Source organism: Protopterus annectens, chromosome 1.part2, assembly GCF_019279795.1.
Source record: "Protopterus annectens isolate FY-2018-M chromosome 1.part2, PAN1.0, whole genome shotgun sequence".
In the NCBI taxonomy this organism is placed as follows: Eukaryota; Metazoa; Chordata; order Ceratodontiformes; family Protopteridae; genus Protopterus; species Protopterus annectens.
Genome location: NC_056727.1, coordinates 166751909 through 166769588, shown reverse-complemented (window position 1 = coordinate 166769588; position 17680 = coordinate 166751909). Strand labels below are relative to the sequence as shown.

Sequence of the window (17680 nt, the reverse complement as noted above, 5' to 3'; positions counted from 1 at the left end):
ATGCGTTGGTTAAATCTAGCACAAAACCGACAGCAAGGCACGTTATGATCTGGGACTAGGCAAGGAATACAGTACAAATGAAAATCCTTATGAGGTATTTGCTTCCCACAAGTAATGTAATTACTAACTTTTACTGACATCGGTAAGGGGCAAGAAAACGTTTCCCCAACGGGGTACTTAGCTTTAGTTGAAGACTTTGGTTCTGAAACTCGAATGCAAAAATTTCAGGAGTCGGCCGACTGGCACTTGCGAACTGCTTCTGCTTCGGGCACCGCACGGCAAGAAAGACTGAATAAAATGGCATCGGCTGCATGTTTTATACCCCTGACGACCTGACATCATGGAAGAGGAGACAGCAACTGAAGCAGGACCCAAGACTTTGTTATTCAGGCTGACTGAGGGCAACCTGCCAGCAGATTACCTATATGTAATGACTGCAACATTGAAACATGAAGAACATTGAATGTATTTAGCTACAATAAGTTCATGACGATGAATAGTTCGGGCATTAAACAAAGCAGAAAACCGACAGTGAGGTACTCGTGGTCTGGGCCTCAACAGGTGATGCAGTAAGAATGGAAATCTCGGGGTGGTATTTGCTTTCCACAGGTGAGACAATTGTTAACTTTTTCTGACATCAGTTAGAACAAAAAAAAGATCTCCAATGGGGGTACTTAGCTTTAGAAGACTTCAAGATGATTCAATCGAAATAAAAACTCAGGTAGCAGCCGACCGGAACTTGTGCAAACTGCTTCTGCTTCGGGCTCCTCATCAAGAAAGACTGATGTAATGGCGTTGGTTGCCTGTTTTTATACCCCTGACGTCAGTACTGAAGCGACAGCAACCGACGCAGAAATACTAAACCTCTGGTTTTCGGGCCGACTGAGGGCTATCCCTGGCATGATAACCCAAGTGTGATGACTGCAATGGTGTAACAGGAAGAACATGTGAGAATAAGTTTTGAATCCTCTGGTCGGAACTTCTCTTTTTGTAGAAGTTTTTGAACTTATTGTACTGTGTAGTCCCTCTGACTGGGTAGTCTGGAGGCTCCTCAGAACAGGCTGACCTTGGACAGGAACGAAGGGGTCAGTGCTCAGATCTGATGAAGGAAGAGGCAAACCCTGGGTGTTAGGAGATAACTCTCCAAACCTAGAGAAAGTCCTTTCTGCAAACTGGAAGGCCAACCTCCCTGGCGACTAGCTTAATGGAAGAGTCATCGGCAGTTTTGGACATATGCAGTCTGTCTCTGTCTTTATCTTTACGTTTTTTCGTAATACCGGTAGTTGGATGGCTTACCAAAGCCATTTCAGAATACGGAGATCGAGTGCGAAAGAATTTAGCAACAAAGAGAGCCCGACAACGAATGGTTCGGGTGTTAAATAAGGCACAAAACCGACAGCGAGGAACGCCATGGCCTGGGCCTAAACAGGTGATGCAGTAAGAATGAAAATCTCTGTGAGGTATTTGCTTTCCACAGGCAAGACAATTGTTAACTTTTTCTGACATTGGTTAGAGCAAGAAAAAAGGATCCCCAATGGGGTACTTAGCTTTAGAAGACTTCAGGATTATTAAATTCGTGAACAAAAATTCAGGTAGCAGCCGACCGGCACTTGTGAACTGCTTTTGCTTTGCGCTCCTCATCAGGAAAGACTGATGTAATGGCGTTGGCTGCCTGTTTTTATACCCCTGACGACCTGATGTCAGTCCTGGAGTGACAGCATCTGACGCAGAAATACTAAGTCTCTGGTATTCGGGCCGACTGAGGACTACCTGCAGGCAGATAACCCAAGTGTGATGACTACAACAGTGAAACAAGAAGAACATCCAAAATCACAGGAGGGGAGAGAGCAGAACCATCCACAGATCCGAGGTCTCCCTGCAGAACCGGACACAAACTGTCAAAAGCTGAAGCCCTAAGGAGAAGTGATGGATCTGACAAAATCAGAGCCAAAGTCAACACCCTAGAGATGGTGCCGATTTCTCAGATCCGGGACCTGCTCTGATCCAACAAAAATGGAGCAGTGCTGATCAAGGATACAGTCAGAGATGAGAAAGGAAGATTCCTCGGACCAGACATAGACTCTCTCAGATACCATGGTTCCTGGGATTCCTAAATCAGGGGTTGGATTGGGAAAAAAAGAGTCTGTATGGAAGGAGGAGGAACACTCACAGATCTGCAATAGGACAGAGATGGCAATACCCCCATCTAGATCTGCATCCTGAGGAACTCCTGCATCATTTTGTAAATATCAGCCTCGGTGAAGCTTTGGGAAGACCAGGAAAATCCGAGAGCGCAAGTTTTGACTTGGAAGGGGCTTGAAGGACCTTCGAGGGAAGAGCTGGGGATACCAGTTCTATCTGGAAGGCTGATGTCAGGCTATTAACCACTGGATCCGAAGCCCTGGGATCTGAGGAGGAGGTGCGAGGAATGGGGGATCCTGATATGACAACAGGATCCATAGTTGTCTTAGAGGTGCTCAGAGCCGAAGAAGATAGATCTGACAGACCCTTCAGATCTGTGGCTTGCCTTGAAACCCTAGGAGCTGCAGTTAACTTTTCCAAACAAATCTTCAGATCCGAAGATTTACTGAAGGTGCTTGGATTTGATGCCGATTGATCCGAGACCTTAGACTTTTTTCTGCCATGCTCTGACTTCTCAGAGGTAGCGGACAGAGGGAGCTTAGAGCAAGCATGTTTAAGGGGGGGGGGGGGGATTTAAGCTCCAGAAGTGGAGGACGTATGCAACAAGAACTTTAAAATTAGCTTGTTTCTGTGGTCAGCTAAAGCTCCAGGATTGAAAGCTGCACACACAACACACTCCACATCTAAATGTCTTGGGCCTGGGTAATAGGCGCACTTTTTGTGGGCATCGAGTCAGGGATTTTGTGCCCATAAGAAGTGCATCTCTTGAACCCAGTTGGTTTCTCAGACATTACAACAGGTCACACAAACCCACATGGTAATAAAAACGAAAGCCCCAACTACAATTAGCAACCACCAAGTCAGAACAGCAATACAAACTAATTAACAAATAATAATTAGCAAAATAAAAACTTTTTTTTTTAATAGAAGAGTGTCAGTGGGCAAAGTCTAAAGCCCTTAACACTTCAACTATAGGAGTGAGGTGAAACAAAGAATTGCACTAACAACTGTTAACAAAGGAAAATTTTCACTTATCTCTCACAAAACACACCAACACCACAAGCTCGAGACTGAAACTAGACGCAATGCACAGCAAAGGAGACCTGGGGAGTTGAGGAAGGTAAAGTGCATTATGGGTAGAGGGAGGACCTCGAGACTAAACTCTTGGAAAGCATCCTAGTCAGATCTGATTTTGGATCTGAGACCCATTAGTGAGGAGGAATGAAAAGGACAACATCCGATACTTATCTAAATCATGAAATAAAGTCCAGTCAGCTTTACCAGACAAAGCTGTGCATCTCAATAAAAAGAAAACACATATGCAGTACCCACTTTAATCTGAAATTTCCAAACAGCTAATCCAGAGAGACGCACAAGTTACAGGCAGAGAGCAGAATCTGAGACAACAGTATCTGACAGCAGTCTATAGCATACGATCCAATATTCATTCCACTGATTTGTATGTTACACTACTCATTTACTTGTCCTGCAGCGAATAAGAAAGCCTGATTCAAAAATGAAGTATACAGAAATGAAGACATATTCTGCCCCTTTTACATCAATTTGAAGAATAATTTTAAAGGCTATAACTTGATTCTAAATTTCACATTTACAAAAATTATATGAATTGCACTTTTCTGTTCTCCATTAACATGTAAATTACTTACCGCTGCCTTTCCACTTTGTATGATGCTGTAAGTTCATCAAAAAGTTTGCTGTTCATTTCCATTAAAGTTTTGAGAACATTATATACCAGTGCTACAATAGTCCTATAACAAAAGAAGAATTATGGTAAATTTTCTTAACCCCTTCATATTTACGTTTATTCTTCCTTTCAGATTACATTCATATCCCCTTGTACAATACTACCACTTACCCCTATTACAAAATGCAGTACTCATTTTTGGAGTTGCTCAGTAAACATTGATGACACTCTAACATACTGTAAAGTAACAATGTAGGTTAATGCTCATATGCAGCAAAAATACAGCCAGATCTTCCAAGACTATACAAAGAAGACAATGCAATTGTTGCATCAAATGAGCTACAAGGAAGTCTTCTACAGTCACAGTCAATATACTGGTTGGGATTGCCTCTTATTATCTTCAGCTTGGCAAAATTAGTTGTTTTCCTCATTTTAAAATCACACCTTTGCTTAGTGCAGGTCATGAAATCCAATACTGTACAGTTCAGTATAATTGGGACCTAGGGTAGTTCAGATAATCAAACATATAACTGAACAAGATAAAAAAACTTGTAAAAGTGTTTTTGATGAAAATTAAACAAGAAAACTAAAACAAATTTACTGTAAGCACAAAACGGTACAGTATATTATTGTAGTACAAGCTCAAAAAACACGCACAAGAGAGTATGCACGTTTTCATATTCAGACTTTATTTTTCCTGTCCGCAAACTTTGGAAAGCTGCATTCGGATAACTGACGTCTTGGATAATTGATGCTCAGATAATCAAGTCTCTACTGTACTGAGTTAGGAAGATATATAACCATGCACTACTCAGTTCAATCCCCACACCCACTGAAAAAGCACAACATGCAACAGAAAAAATACACAAAAACATGAATATTAGATGCTTACAAGCTGATCTCAGATGAAACACTCCTATCAGAAAATGTTTTACTACGAAAACATTGAAAAAAAAGAGGGATCCTTAGGCAGACATACTTAAGTGGCTACAAGATGTACCTTGGCAAAGTACTATGAAGGTCAGGGGCTAGTAACTCTCACAGATATTTGAGCACCAGTGTTGCAATCCCAGATACAGTCCTGTTTGTTTCGTAGGCACAGGCTTTTGAATTCTTCTGTATGTCAATGTCAAGATAAGACTTTATACTGACAAGGTTCCCTGTCTCCTTTAGAAACTGCTGCATGGCTTCTAAAAAGAGATACCTAAAAGGTATCCGATTACAAGCAGATAATTCAAGAAGTTTTGGACTGGGATGTAATAAACTCCCCTTGTCCTGGGAGTACATCCAGACAGTGAGGAAGTCTATGGTAATTGCACTTGGCCAATTGCATGAAGAGAGAAATAATATAGCCTGTGCCAAAACAGGGTTGTTACAAATATTTTTTGTGAGTCCTTCTGAATCCTCAAAATTTCCTTGCATATCAGTAGAAAGAGTGGAAATACATAACTACACATTTCCCTGTAAAAGAATGGGGGGGGGGGCATGTATAAAGTCTGTTTTGAAAGGAGGTCGACAGATCTATTTGAGGTGTTCCCCAGAACTGGATCAATACCTGGAAGACCCTTTCGTTCAAACTGTTTTTATGAGGATCTCTCCTGGCCCTGCTGAGTTTACCACCACAATGCTTTGCACTGACAGGAATGCAATATACTTGGAGGGTTAAAGAATGCTGAAAAGCTAACACCCAAATGATCATACAGGCAGCAAAGAGGGTATGACTTGTAGCCCCTAGCTTGTTGATGTACCATACCACATGATGAAGAGATTAAAAGGCATGGATGCAAATGTTGGGTCCATGTTTTTTTTTTTTTTTTATAAATATCACAGAATCTTTCTCACATACAACTTAGAGAAAGGAATCATGAGAATCACTGATGCCATGAAACTCTGAATGCTAAGAAGCTCTCTGACTAAGTTTGAGACTGAAATGAGAAGCTCAGGAAGGTTTCCACATAAAACTCCTTCTTCAGTGTTAAAAACTTTTGGTGTGGAGTATCTACATGGTGAAGGAAGACTTCTGAATGTTTATCTTTAATCTCAGATTGGTCAGAGAAGTTAAAACCCACAATAAGGAATCTGGACATTTGGGAGAGAGACTCTGTAAAGGAAAATAACTCATCCAAATAAGGAAAGAAAAATGAATGCCATTCAGCCTTCTATAGCTATGACTGGAGTTTAACACTTTGTAAACATTATAAAAACCGCAGATAACCCAAAGGGCAACGCAAAAACACTGAAATAGCAATCACAAAGGTATACAGACGGATATACGAGTGTAAATCCTCATACTATCTTGAGATGAGCCCAAATGCAAGTCTCGGTCTGATCTTCGCATGGTCACATTATAATATTTACATTATAACTGCTGCTATCCCACACACCAAAAGCGAGCAATTATTAAAGGGGCAATTAGTATGAACAGCAAGACTAATTAGTGAGGATAGTTGGTTTACTAAACAAGTGGATTTTGTATTGACCATAATTAGGGAGGGAGGGTACCTGCAAGACATTTTGGAAATGGTCAAGAGAGATAACTGATGGGAAGTCAGATAAATTTGCACCATTACTTCTATGGCAGGGGAGAGAGAAAAATGGCCCGGCAGCTAGCATTAAAACCTGGATATAAACTTAGCCCTAGTTTTGCCATTTGGCATCAACAATTGCAAGGTTACAGAAGTGATAAGGAAGACCTGGAATATTTTATTCACACATGAATTAAACAACAAGGTTGGAGAAGATCTGACAACAGTGTTTAGTAAAGGTAGGTACATTAAAAACTACCTGGAAAGAGACTCTCAGATGAAACGGCTGCTATCAAAAAGTAAAAGGAAGAATTAATGTAGTAGATGTAAACATTATAGATTCGTAAAAGTTGAACCATATGCAAGTGTCTCCCATTATGAAAAAACTACAGCATGTCCGGGGAGATTTAACAGCGAAGCAACTGGTGTTGTATATCTGGCAACCTGTACCTCCTGCCCATTTTTTATGTGGGGAGAAGAACATCCAGGAAGTTAAAGGACAAATTAAAGAACATAATTATGACATTTGAGGTAGGATTTAGCAAATGTTTTGTGCAAACAAGCAGTCAGTTGTGGTACATTTAATAAGCTTAATTATTTTTTTCTTATTATAGACAAGGTCTATCAGAACCAAAAGAGGGGTAACACTGAAACATTGCTGGAATGCAAAAAACTGGCACAGCAATTGAGGTTAAATGCCACCGTGAAGCCAGGAATAAGTTGGTGCACTTCTACAGTTAGTGTTTTGAAATACAGGGCCACTATTTTTTATGACATGTTACACTTTAAGCTGTGTAGTATGAAGAATACAGATATTGTTCAATTAATTATTATTTTTTTTTTTACTAATAACTGTTAAGTTTATGAATTCAGACAAATTATTTTGACAGGAGTATAGCACAGTGATAATTTTTACAACTAAATGATGGTGTTATTTTATATGTACTGCAGAAAAGACAATGATGTGTTATGGTAATCGAGCATTTTTAGAACGTGTCTTTTTTTTAAATGTTCTTGCTAGAAGTCAATCATGTGATCTTACTGAGATGGATGTTTACCTATACAAGACTGTAATGGCAGTGTTTTAACTTTTCAGCTATGAAGTCCCATGAAAAGGTAAAATGGATGAAAGTGCTTAGCTTGAGAGTTTTGTTATAATAAATCCATGGAAGAATGCACATCTGACTGGACTTGTTACGCTTTTTTAGTTTTTGTTTTGGTCACAATGTTGGAGACATGTCTAATCTTCTCATGATCACTGGTACCATTAATTTTTTGGATTCATGTAAGAGCCTCATTAGGGGAAAGTACAGTTGTGTACACTTACCATAAATGTAGATGTTAGAGTGTATTCACTGTTGCAGTCATCACACTTGGGTAATCTGCCTGCAGGTAGCCCTCAGTTGGCCCGAATACCAGAGACTTCGTATTTATGCGTTGGTTGCTGTCGCTCTAGGACTGATGTCAGGTCATTAGGGGTATAAAACAGGCAGCCGACACCATTACATCAGTTTTTCTTACCCCAAATGTCAGGAACCCCCCAAACAGGGAGCTAAGTTATGGTGGGGAAAACACCACCAGTAAAAAGTAAATACCAATACCAATATCCCTGAAAGGGGTGAGTAACAGACAGAGAGGAGAGAGAGATTAAAGGGACTGGAGGGAGGGAAACCAGAACTGCAACAGTGAATACACTTGAACATCTACATTTATGGTAAGTGTACACAACTGTACTATGTTTTTTGTGTTTCACTGTTGCAGTCATCACACTTGGGTAGATTCCCAAAGCAGAAGAAGGGTGGAGGCAGTCGAGAAGAGTTGGGGCTGACTAGTATGCCTTGCAGGACTGCTGTTGCAAAACCTGCCCTGGACTTGGAAAAGATAGGCAGATGGTAATGCTTGGTGAAGGTGTGTACAGAACTCCAGGTAGCAGCTTCCAGGATGTCCCTGGTAGTGACTCCCCTGAGGAATTCTGTAGAGGTAGAAGTTGCCCTAGTGGAATGTGTTCTGACCCCCTGAGGGGTTGGTTTCCCATGGTGCCTGTAGCAGAAATGGATGCAGTGTGCTATCCATGTGGAAATGGTTTGTTTTCAAATGGCCTTGCCCTCTGCCCCTGATGCAAAGCTGACTAGTAACTGGTCAGATTTCCTGAAGGGCTTAGTCCTATCAAGGTAGAATCTGAGCTGTCTGTGCACGTCCAAGGAGTGCAGGATCCTTTCCCCTTTATTTTGAGGATTGGGGAAGAAACCTGGCAAATGGATAGATTGGTTGAGAGCTACACTGGACACCACTTTATGCATAAAGGAAGTGTTGGTGCTGAGGGAAACCCTGGCAGCATGGAAAATAATGAAGGGTTCCACAGCCATAGGTGCTTGTAGCTCAGACACTCTTCTAGCTGAAGTGATGGCCAGAAGCAAGGCTGTTTTCCAAGAGAAGAATTTTAACTCTGCTGACACTGCAGGCTCAAAGGGGGGGGGGAGTGAGGTCCCAAGCAGGGGTGGGTGCTCTCCTTGGTGGCCTTAAGTTGTTTGCCCCTCTAAGGAACTGTTTGATAAGAGGATGAGAGAAAAGAGGTGGGCTTAGTGTTGTAATGAGCCAAAAAGGACAGGCCCCTGTGGAGTAGATCTGCTAAGTAATCCAGGATTAGAGGCAGAGAGGGTAGAGTTGTGTCCTTTCATTTAGACTGAATCCAGGAGCAGCACCTTTTCCACTTAGCATAGGACTTCCTTGTACTAGGTCTTCTGGCTTCAAGAATGACGTCCAGCACCTGTTTGTTTAAGCTGGTTACTGGAGGAGAATTCAAGGAATAAGCCAGGCTGCAAAAGTTAGGGTTTGCAGTTGTGGGTGCAAGAACTGTCCCCCCCCCCTGCTGAGAGAGCAGGGTTGGGTTCCGGTGTAGGTGCCAGGGTGGCACAGGTGACAGGCTGTACAGGAGTGGGTACCAGTGCTAGTGTGGCCAGTCTGGAGCAATCAGAATTGTCCTTGGTCTGTCCTTGTCTTATCTTGAGCAATACTCTTGAGAGAAGGGGCAGAGGGGGAAAGGCATAGATTGCGAGATTTACCCACTGGAAGGATAGGGCATCCACTTTCCAGGCCCTGATGTGAGGTGTCCTGGTGCAGAATTTGCTGAGCTGCTGATTGAAGGGGGAGGCAAAGAGATCCACCTCTGGGGTCCCCCATTTCTGAATCAGAAGGTTGAAGGTGCTGGGCTCTAATTGCCACTCGTGTGGGTCTAGGAGATTTCTGCTTAAGTTGTCTGCCAGTGAGTTCCGTTTGCCTGGCAGGAACTGAGCTTGCAGATGGACCTGCATGACCAAGGCCATGTTCCACAGGTCTATGGCTAGCCTGCAGGGTGGATAAGAGTGGGTTCCCCCCTACTTGTTGATGTACCACATAACTGTGGTGTTGTCTGTTTTTATTAGCAGGTGCCCTGGTGAGAGTAGGGATCTGAAAGCTGTCAGAGCATGCTGCACAGCTAGCATCTCTTTTTGGTTGATGTGCAGATGAATTTGACTTGGGCTCCAGGTGGCCCTGAATGCACTTGCTGTTCATGTGTGCACCCCAGGCATAGTCTGATGGGTCTGTGGTTAGGGTCTGGGTGGCATGGGGTTGAGTAAAGGGCAGTCCCTTGTTGTGGTTGCATGCTGCTGCCCACCAAAGAAAATCTGTCCTTAGGGTATTATAGGAATGACTGTTTCCAGGTCCTGAGAATGTTGGCACCAAAGACTTTAAGTACCACTGAAGTTTCCTCATATGCAGTCTGGCATATGGAATTAGTAGGATGCATGAGGCCATGAACCCTAGGGCCTGTAGGATTTTCCTTGCAGATAGCTGGGTTCTGGTTGCCATTTGAGTAAAACAGTCTGTCAGATAGGCTTGTTTTTCTGGAGTGAGGAATGCCATCTGGGATACTGTGTCCAAGCTTGCCCCAGGAATACAATCTTTTGACTGGGGACTAGTTTTGATTTCTTTTCATTGATGGTATAACCCCAGGAAGGTTAGACGTTTTTTTACAAATGTCAGGTGCTGCAACAGCATTTCCTGACTGTCTGCCTGAATCAGGCAGTCTTCCAAGTACGGGTAAATTTGAATAATTCTCTGTCTGCAGTAAGCAATGGCTGGAGCCAGGCATTTTGTGAATACCCTGGTAGCAGTGGATAAGTCAAAGGGAAGTACAGAGAACTGATAATGCATAGATCCTGCCCTGAAGCGTAGATATTTCCTGCATGACTCCCGTATAGGGATGTGCAGATAGGCTTCTTTTAAGTCTAGGGTGACTAACCAGGCATCTTTGGCTAGCATAAGTAGAAGCTGCTGCAGGGTGAGCATTTTGAATTTTAGTACCACCAGGAAGGTGTTGAGAATTGACAGATCTCGGATTGAGTGCTAAGTGCCCACTTTTCTGGGTACCAGGAAAAGTCTGGAATAGAATCCTTGACCTATCTGTTCTGCAGGAACAAGTTGAATTGCCCTTATAGACAGCAGGGATTGAACTTGGTTTTGTGCCTCTGCCCACTGGCTTGGAGGAAGGTCTGGGAACCCTATTGGTATTGGCAGTGAGTGGAAGTAAAATTTGTACCCCTGGGATACAATGTTGAGGACTCATCTGTCTTTAGTGATGGAAACCCAGTTTTTTGCATGAAGGGTAAGTTTTCCTCCTGGGGCCCAAGCAGTTGGGCAGAGATGGGGAGTGGAGTTGAGAAGTCATTGGGAATTCTTTCCATAAGGGGGTGGCTTAGCATTCCCTGCTTTAGAGATGGAGGCACTCTATTGTTTAGATCTCTGCATACCCTGAGACTGTAGTCTGGGGGGTCTGTTTCTCCTGGGTCTAGCTTAAAATAGCCTTGAGGGGGCTGGAAAGGACCAATGTTTTGAGGGGCAATGCCTACTGAATCTAGGAGGCTGTACTTGCAAGAATTCTTTGACTGTCTGCATACATTTAGCTTTTTCTTCCATCTTTTTAAGAACCTCTTCTGCTTTGGTGCCAAACAGATTGTCCTTGTTCAAAGGAGCGTCTAATAACTTTGATTTGACCTGGTCTGGCAAGGTCTGCTCTTTAAGCCAAGCATGCCTTCTCATTACAGAACCAGTGACTGCTGCCCTGCAAGATGCTTCTAGGGTGTCAAAGCCACACTTCTATGTACGCTTGCTGGCTTGGCTTGCAGAATGCATAAGCTCTTGCAATTCTTTATTTTCTGCATAGTCTGCAAAGGTATTTGTTTTTTGTTTAACAAGTTCCATAATATGTTGTTGGTACTTAAGCATGTGAAACAGACAATTCAAAGCCCTAATGGCGAGAGTTGCAGAGGTATATACTTTCTTACCCCATCTGTCCAAAGCTCTGGAATCCCTGTCCGAAGGGGTGGGACTTAGCTGTGGTTGCTTTGATGCCTTTAGGCCCCTGGGAAATGGCCTTTGGGTCAGCAGTAGAATTTTTGAAAAGGAATTTGAGAGAGTCAGGTACTCTGTAGTACCTGTCTGGTTTCCTAGGAGCAGGGGGTAAAGTATCAAGAGTAAGACTGGATTCCATAAATACATCAACAACAACTTCCAGGACTGGGGGTATTGCTAAAGGCCTATGTTGTGGCAAGTCTAGAAATTCCCTGAGTCTCTTTTTGACCTGAGGATAGTCTTGGCATTCCCAATGGAAATGCTCTCAAAGTATGTAAGGTTTCATCAAAAGAAAAACCCTCTGGAGGAGAGGCAGAGGGAATGGATTCATCTGCATCTGAATCCTCATAAGCAGATAAGGGTATGTCTTCATAATCAGAACCCTCAGAGTCATCAAACTCTTGTTTTGTTGAAGCTGCTGGGGTCTGACCTCTTTTTGTCTTAGCAGGGGAAGGCTGACTTCCCCTAATCAGCATAATAAGGTCTTCTGCCATTCTAAGCATTTGATGTTGTGGCAAGTGAGCAGGTGCATGCGCTTTGGTCGTCAGTTGTCTGGGTGTAGCGCCTACTTTTGGCCTTAGAAAGTCAGTAGTTTTAGAACTGAAGTCATCGGCTTGTGTTGAACATTGGTAGTGCGAAGAAATTCCTCAGAAGCCTGTGCCTGCTCAGTGGCTATGGATCCATCCAAGGTAGAGACATCCACTGGTTCCATAGTCGAAGAAGAGTCTCACGGCATACTGGACTCCGAATGAGTCTCGGTAGAGGCCTGCGAATCCATTGAAGCGGGCTGAAGCGTCGTCGGCAGCTTTGGACCTGTGCGGTCTGTCTCTATCGTTATCCTTACCTTTTTTTTTGAATATCGGTAGTTGGATGTCTTACCAAAGCCATTTCAGAATACAGAGATTGAGAACAAAAGTATTTAGTGACAAAAAGGGCCCAACAGCGAATGGTTCGGGCGTTGAACAAGGCACAAAGCTGACAGCGAGGTACATCGTGGTCTGGGCCTAAATAGGTGACGCAGTAAGAATGAAAATCTCGGTGTGGTATTTGCTTTCCACAGGCAAGACAATTGTTAACTTTTTGCTGATATCGGTTAGAGCAAGAAAAAAAAGGATCCTCAACGGGGTACTTACCTTTAGAAGACTTCAGGATGATTCAAGTCGTAAACAAAAACTCCGGTAGTGGCCTACGGGTAGTCTTGCGAACTGCTTCTGCTTCAGGCTCCTTGGCAAGAAAGACTGATGTAATGGGGTCGGCTGCCTGTTTTCATTCCCCTGATGATCGGATGGCAGCACTGGAGTGACAGCAACCGACGCAGAAATACTAAGTCTCTGGTAGTCGGGCTGACTGAGGGCTACCTGCAGGCAGATAACCCAAGTGTGATGACTGCAACAGTGAAACACGAAGAACAGTGTTATTTACAGAATAATTCAGAACTGATGCATTTAATAATCAACAGTTTTACATATGATGAGGACCTAGAAGCCTCGGAGTAGTTGAGAAACACTGGAGTAATTCCTTTGCAATAGTAGTGAATGTGTTAGTCAGGTTTAGAACATGGGCAAGACCAATGTAATTTAAAGTATTGTTTTAGACTATTTTTGAATTGACTTATGGAGGTTTCTAGAGTAATATTTGCTGGAAGGGAATTCCAAATTTTACCAACATAGTTAGCAGAGAGGTACTGGCTGAATTATAAGCTTTGACAGTTTGGACACACAGTTTGTTTGATGATCTAAGTGTACTGAGGTTGCTGTAGGGGTAAATTATGGGTTTGAGTGCTGGTGTTTTATCAAGTTGGTTTAATACTTTAAATGCAACTATTAGCTGGTTAAGCTGGATTAGGGAAGGTAGTTCTAACCAACCTAGTGATTTTAGGTTAGTACGGTGATGTGTCTTGTAGGGCATGTCAGTGGCAAATCTGGCAATGTGATTATAACAAGTTGATAATTTACTAAGTTCAGTTTTACCTAGGTTAGTCAACAGAGGGCGAAGCACAGAGTAAGGTCGCGAGTAAGTAGGAGCGGGCAATGGCAGTTCGAGCAGATGGGATAAGGAAAGGATTTATCTTGTAAAGTGACCCTAGTTTTTTGTTAATGATTTTGATAGTTTTGTTAATGTATACATCAAATTTAAGTTTATTGTCTATAATGACTCCTAATTATTTTGTATGAGGGTCTGGAGAGATTGTAGTGCCGTTGTTAGAGTATATAGAAAATGAGAGTGGGTTAGACCTGTTGGTGGTGGAGAAAAGTAGCAATTTAGTTTTTTAGGATTTATGATCAGACAAAAAAAAAAAAAAAAAACAGGGAATGCTACATTGGTTAAAGTTTGACCACAAATGCAATACTGGCTTTTAAAAGTCAGTATGCATTAAAGAGTGATTGGGATCGGCCAACTGCACCCCCAAACACTATGTGCCTGGGGCAGTTGCCCCTTTGACTTGCCTTGGCTATGCTTCTGTATGAATGCAATAGTCAAGCTGTCTGTGTGGATCCACTTTAGGGAATATCCTTCATTTATTTATTTTTTTGTCTTTTTTATGAAAAAAGAAAGTTGACTATACCACTGCAAACTTCACAATAAGCAAACACTTGGGTCAGAGTAGAGACAAGTGGAGATATCCTTATAGAATTACAGACACAACAGCTGCCACAAATTAAATTAAAACCTCTCAAGTTCCATGGGACCAGACAACATACCTGGTGACTTCCATTTCAGTATTAAAGAAAGTCTAACTAAACTCCAATCAATCAAGCTAAACAAAATGTCAGCCCACATCACATCACTGACCTATGGGGGCATGTAACAATTAATAAAGAGGGTGGTCACATCAGATCCAAACATTTTTATATGTATCAGCCTCACTAATGTTTTAAATAAAATCACTGAGTTTGTCGTAATGCACCTTATCCAAAATGTTACACTGGACCAAATTCAAGTAGATACAGAATGGGTTCTGTAAGGAAACAGCTTGCCTTTTGAATTTTGAGGCATTATTTGAAGAGGTAAAAAGCAACTACTAATGAAGGATTAACAGTACATGCTATGTATCTTGACTTTGTAAGTATGTAACATAGGTTCATAGGTTGGTACTAGGTGATCAGCCCTAGGGCCTATACAAGCCTAGCCATAACAATTCCCTGGCTATTTCTTCCCACACTATTTACTTTACGTGTTTGACATAAGGGAATAAGTGAAAATGCAAAAGCATTAACTGTCAAACTATTACATAACTCAAGGAGTACAGCAATGGTTAAGGAACAGTACACATGCTGAGGGCAGAGAGGGTACCTGTCTATGCAAATGACGGTCGTCAGAAGTGTTCTGCACTGGTGACACTTCATTTTGCACTGTTTTCAAAGTTGAAAATGAACTCTGGATAACAAAAGATGCTGATTACTATTAAAGTGTACACAGTACTACTTCACTAAGATACTGAAGTTCTCTACAATGATCTACAAACACACACACCCCTGGTGTAGTAGTAATAAACTCACTTTTAATGTCCATAACTGCAGCAGAACAGACACCTTGGCAAAACAAAACAAGCTATACAAACACACCCATTAAAGATCTGTGGAAATAACACAACTGTTTTGTATTTTAGTTTTTATTTGTTACCTAAGTGAACTGGTCTGAGGATTCTCTTCAGCAATAACCCAGCCCAAGAGGCAGAGAAAAAAAGTATGAAAATGAGTAGAAATGAAAACACATTCAGAATTGTGACACTGAACATGAAATCTAGGCATAAGCAACAAAGTGGCAAAGACGGATGAAGCCTTGCAGGGCAAAAACCAGTCAACATGAAAATGTCAACCAGTCATGTCAGCATTAAGTCTAGACCTAAACGAGACAGCTGTACGATTAAAAATAAGCAGTTACATAACATTCAAGGGCTGACAATATATTATAAGTAAGATACTTACAAACATTTGTAGTGCACCCATGTGTAATATTTTCAAGAGTGACTACATGGAATCCAATACACAAAGCCAAATCAGAACAGCTATGCAGGATATTTCAATTAAGGTGCTCTGACCCCAGGTGGGAGGTCATTGGTTTATAACTTGTTGGTTTGTTAATAGATTTAATAATAGCAATGACCACGTGGTTAAGATCTTTTCATGATGGTTAGCAAACAGTACATCTGCCCGTTTAGCAGACTAGCCACTGCACATGTCCTGCCTTCAGTGAACTTCTTCCTTAAGTTGACTGGTCTTCCTTACGCAATCAGGTATGCAGCTGCAATTATGCAGGGCTTAAGTTTCACAAAGGCTTTTTCACTAGCAGCTAGTTTAAATGGAGATCTCATCAGTCGGTTACCTTCTTGGCTGCATGTATTTATTTATAAAATGTGGTTGCGTGCAATTACTTATACAATAATTTAAATTCTGACCAACGTGAATCTACCAAAGTTAGAAAAGCATATCCTGTAGCCCCCTCTACCATTTATACTTCAGTACAAGTCAACCTCATCTAGAAGTACAGGGACTAATTTTTTTTTGTTTCCTAACAGACTTGCCCAGTCACTTTACGACCTTTATCCAACTGTCCCATTTACTATGCTGGGTAGGGGGAAGCTAGGCATCCTTGGCCAGGTGGAGGGTTGACAGCTAAGTATCCTGGGTTGTTCCTGCCAGTGGTGCTTTATTAACCCATTTGTTGTCCCCTATGGCAAGAGTCGGGTGGTAGTGACTGGGCCAGCTTAGTAATTGAGTGAGGTGGCCTACCCCCTGCCCTGCAAAGGCTCAATGAATTCCGCTTCAGTGCTGCTGGAATTATGGAACAAGCCTAAACATGCTCTACTGGCTTACATGCATGCAGGTAGTGCATGCTTACAGGGTCATACTCCATAAGTCCAACACATCTACTGCATCCGCTAAATGTCATCCACGTGACAAGACACATCAGTCCCCCCCAAGACATGCAAGTTATCAATGGATGCTCACTCCCTTTCTCCCTTGCTACCTCCTAGAGGCATCTGAGCTACTAATCAAATTCTGTCAGCCTGCATCACAGTCAGGGCTTTATCCATCTCTGCCACAGAGCTGGACAAGTTGATGGGCAATTTTCAGACAAAAACATCAAAATTAATTTTACTTTTATTTATTGCCTTTGTTTACCAGAAAAGTCAGACGGAAAAAATAACCGTCTTAGCAGAGATCCAAGGAGAACATCTCCATAAAACACAAGATTTTGCAAAATTGAGTATAGATACAGTAAAATCAGGATTACACAAACTGAGTCCACGTATAACACATTGACTCTAGCATATTTCTGGTAGTTACCACAAAGGATTACATCTCGAGCTGTCAACAAGCTGTTTCTTGTAGTCAACTATGCAGGACTTGACTCACTGTACTCTACTGGTGTACTTTGTGACTCTGAGAAAGTCAACTGACCACATGGTACTTCTGGGTTGCCCCTGTAAAGGACAGCTTGTGTCCAGTGGGCTTATCCAGTTAACAAATAAACAACTGAGGCATTAATATCTGTAGTAGTAGTAACAGGTCACACTGCCACAACAGCAACCTATTCATTATTTTTCTGTTTTTAATTACAATTACAATACTCAGAGTGTATGGGTGTGGCAACAGCTGCTCAGTCTCAATGCCTCCCAAGAAAAAGGCATTTCAGGGATTTGTTTCCCCTCTCTTGCAGGCATTTGTAGCTGCATTTCGTCCTTTAATATTTTTTATATTAAATGCAAAAGTATGTAAAGCAAGAGCAGTTAAGAGAACTCACTACAGGAACAAAGTATTAGATCCGGTCCTTACTAATATGGAGGCATCTTCCACTATTCCAAGTGCATCTTTTAGTCACTTGCTAGATCTGACTACAAAGCAGTCTCCTTTGAAAAAAAACTGAAATCAAAGATCCCTTCCACCCAAGGTACCTTTAGAAATGTACTACT

The 17680-nt window shown here is 42.0% G+C and overlaps 1 protein-coding gene across 1 annotated transcript in view; it reads right to left on the bottom strand.

Annotated features, from left to right (window-relative positions):
• PPP2R5A (protein phosphatase 2 regulatory subunit B'alpha) overlaps window positions 1-17680 on the bottom strand; it is a gene marked incomplete in the record, with an annotated part of 2279188 nt that overhangs the window by 84844 nt on the left and 2176664 nt on the right. Inside the window, 1 exon segment of the mRNA XM_044055395.1 lies at window positions 3810-3911. Within this exon segment, the coding sequence (XP_043911330.1) occupies window positions 3810-3911 (102 nt within the window).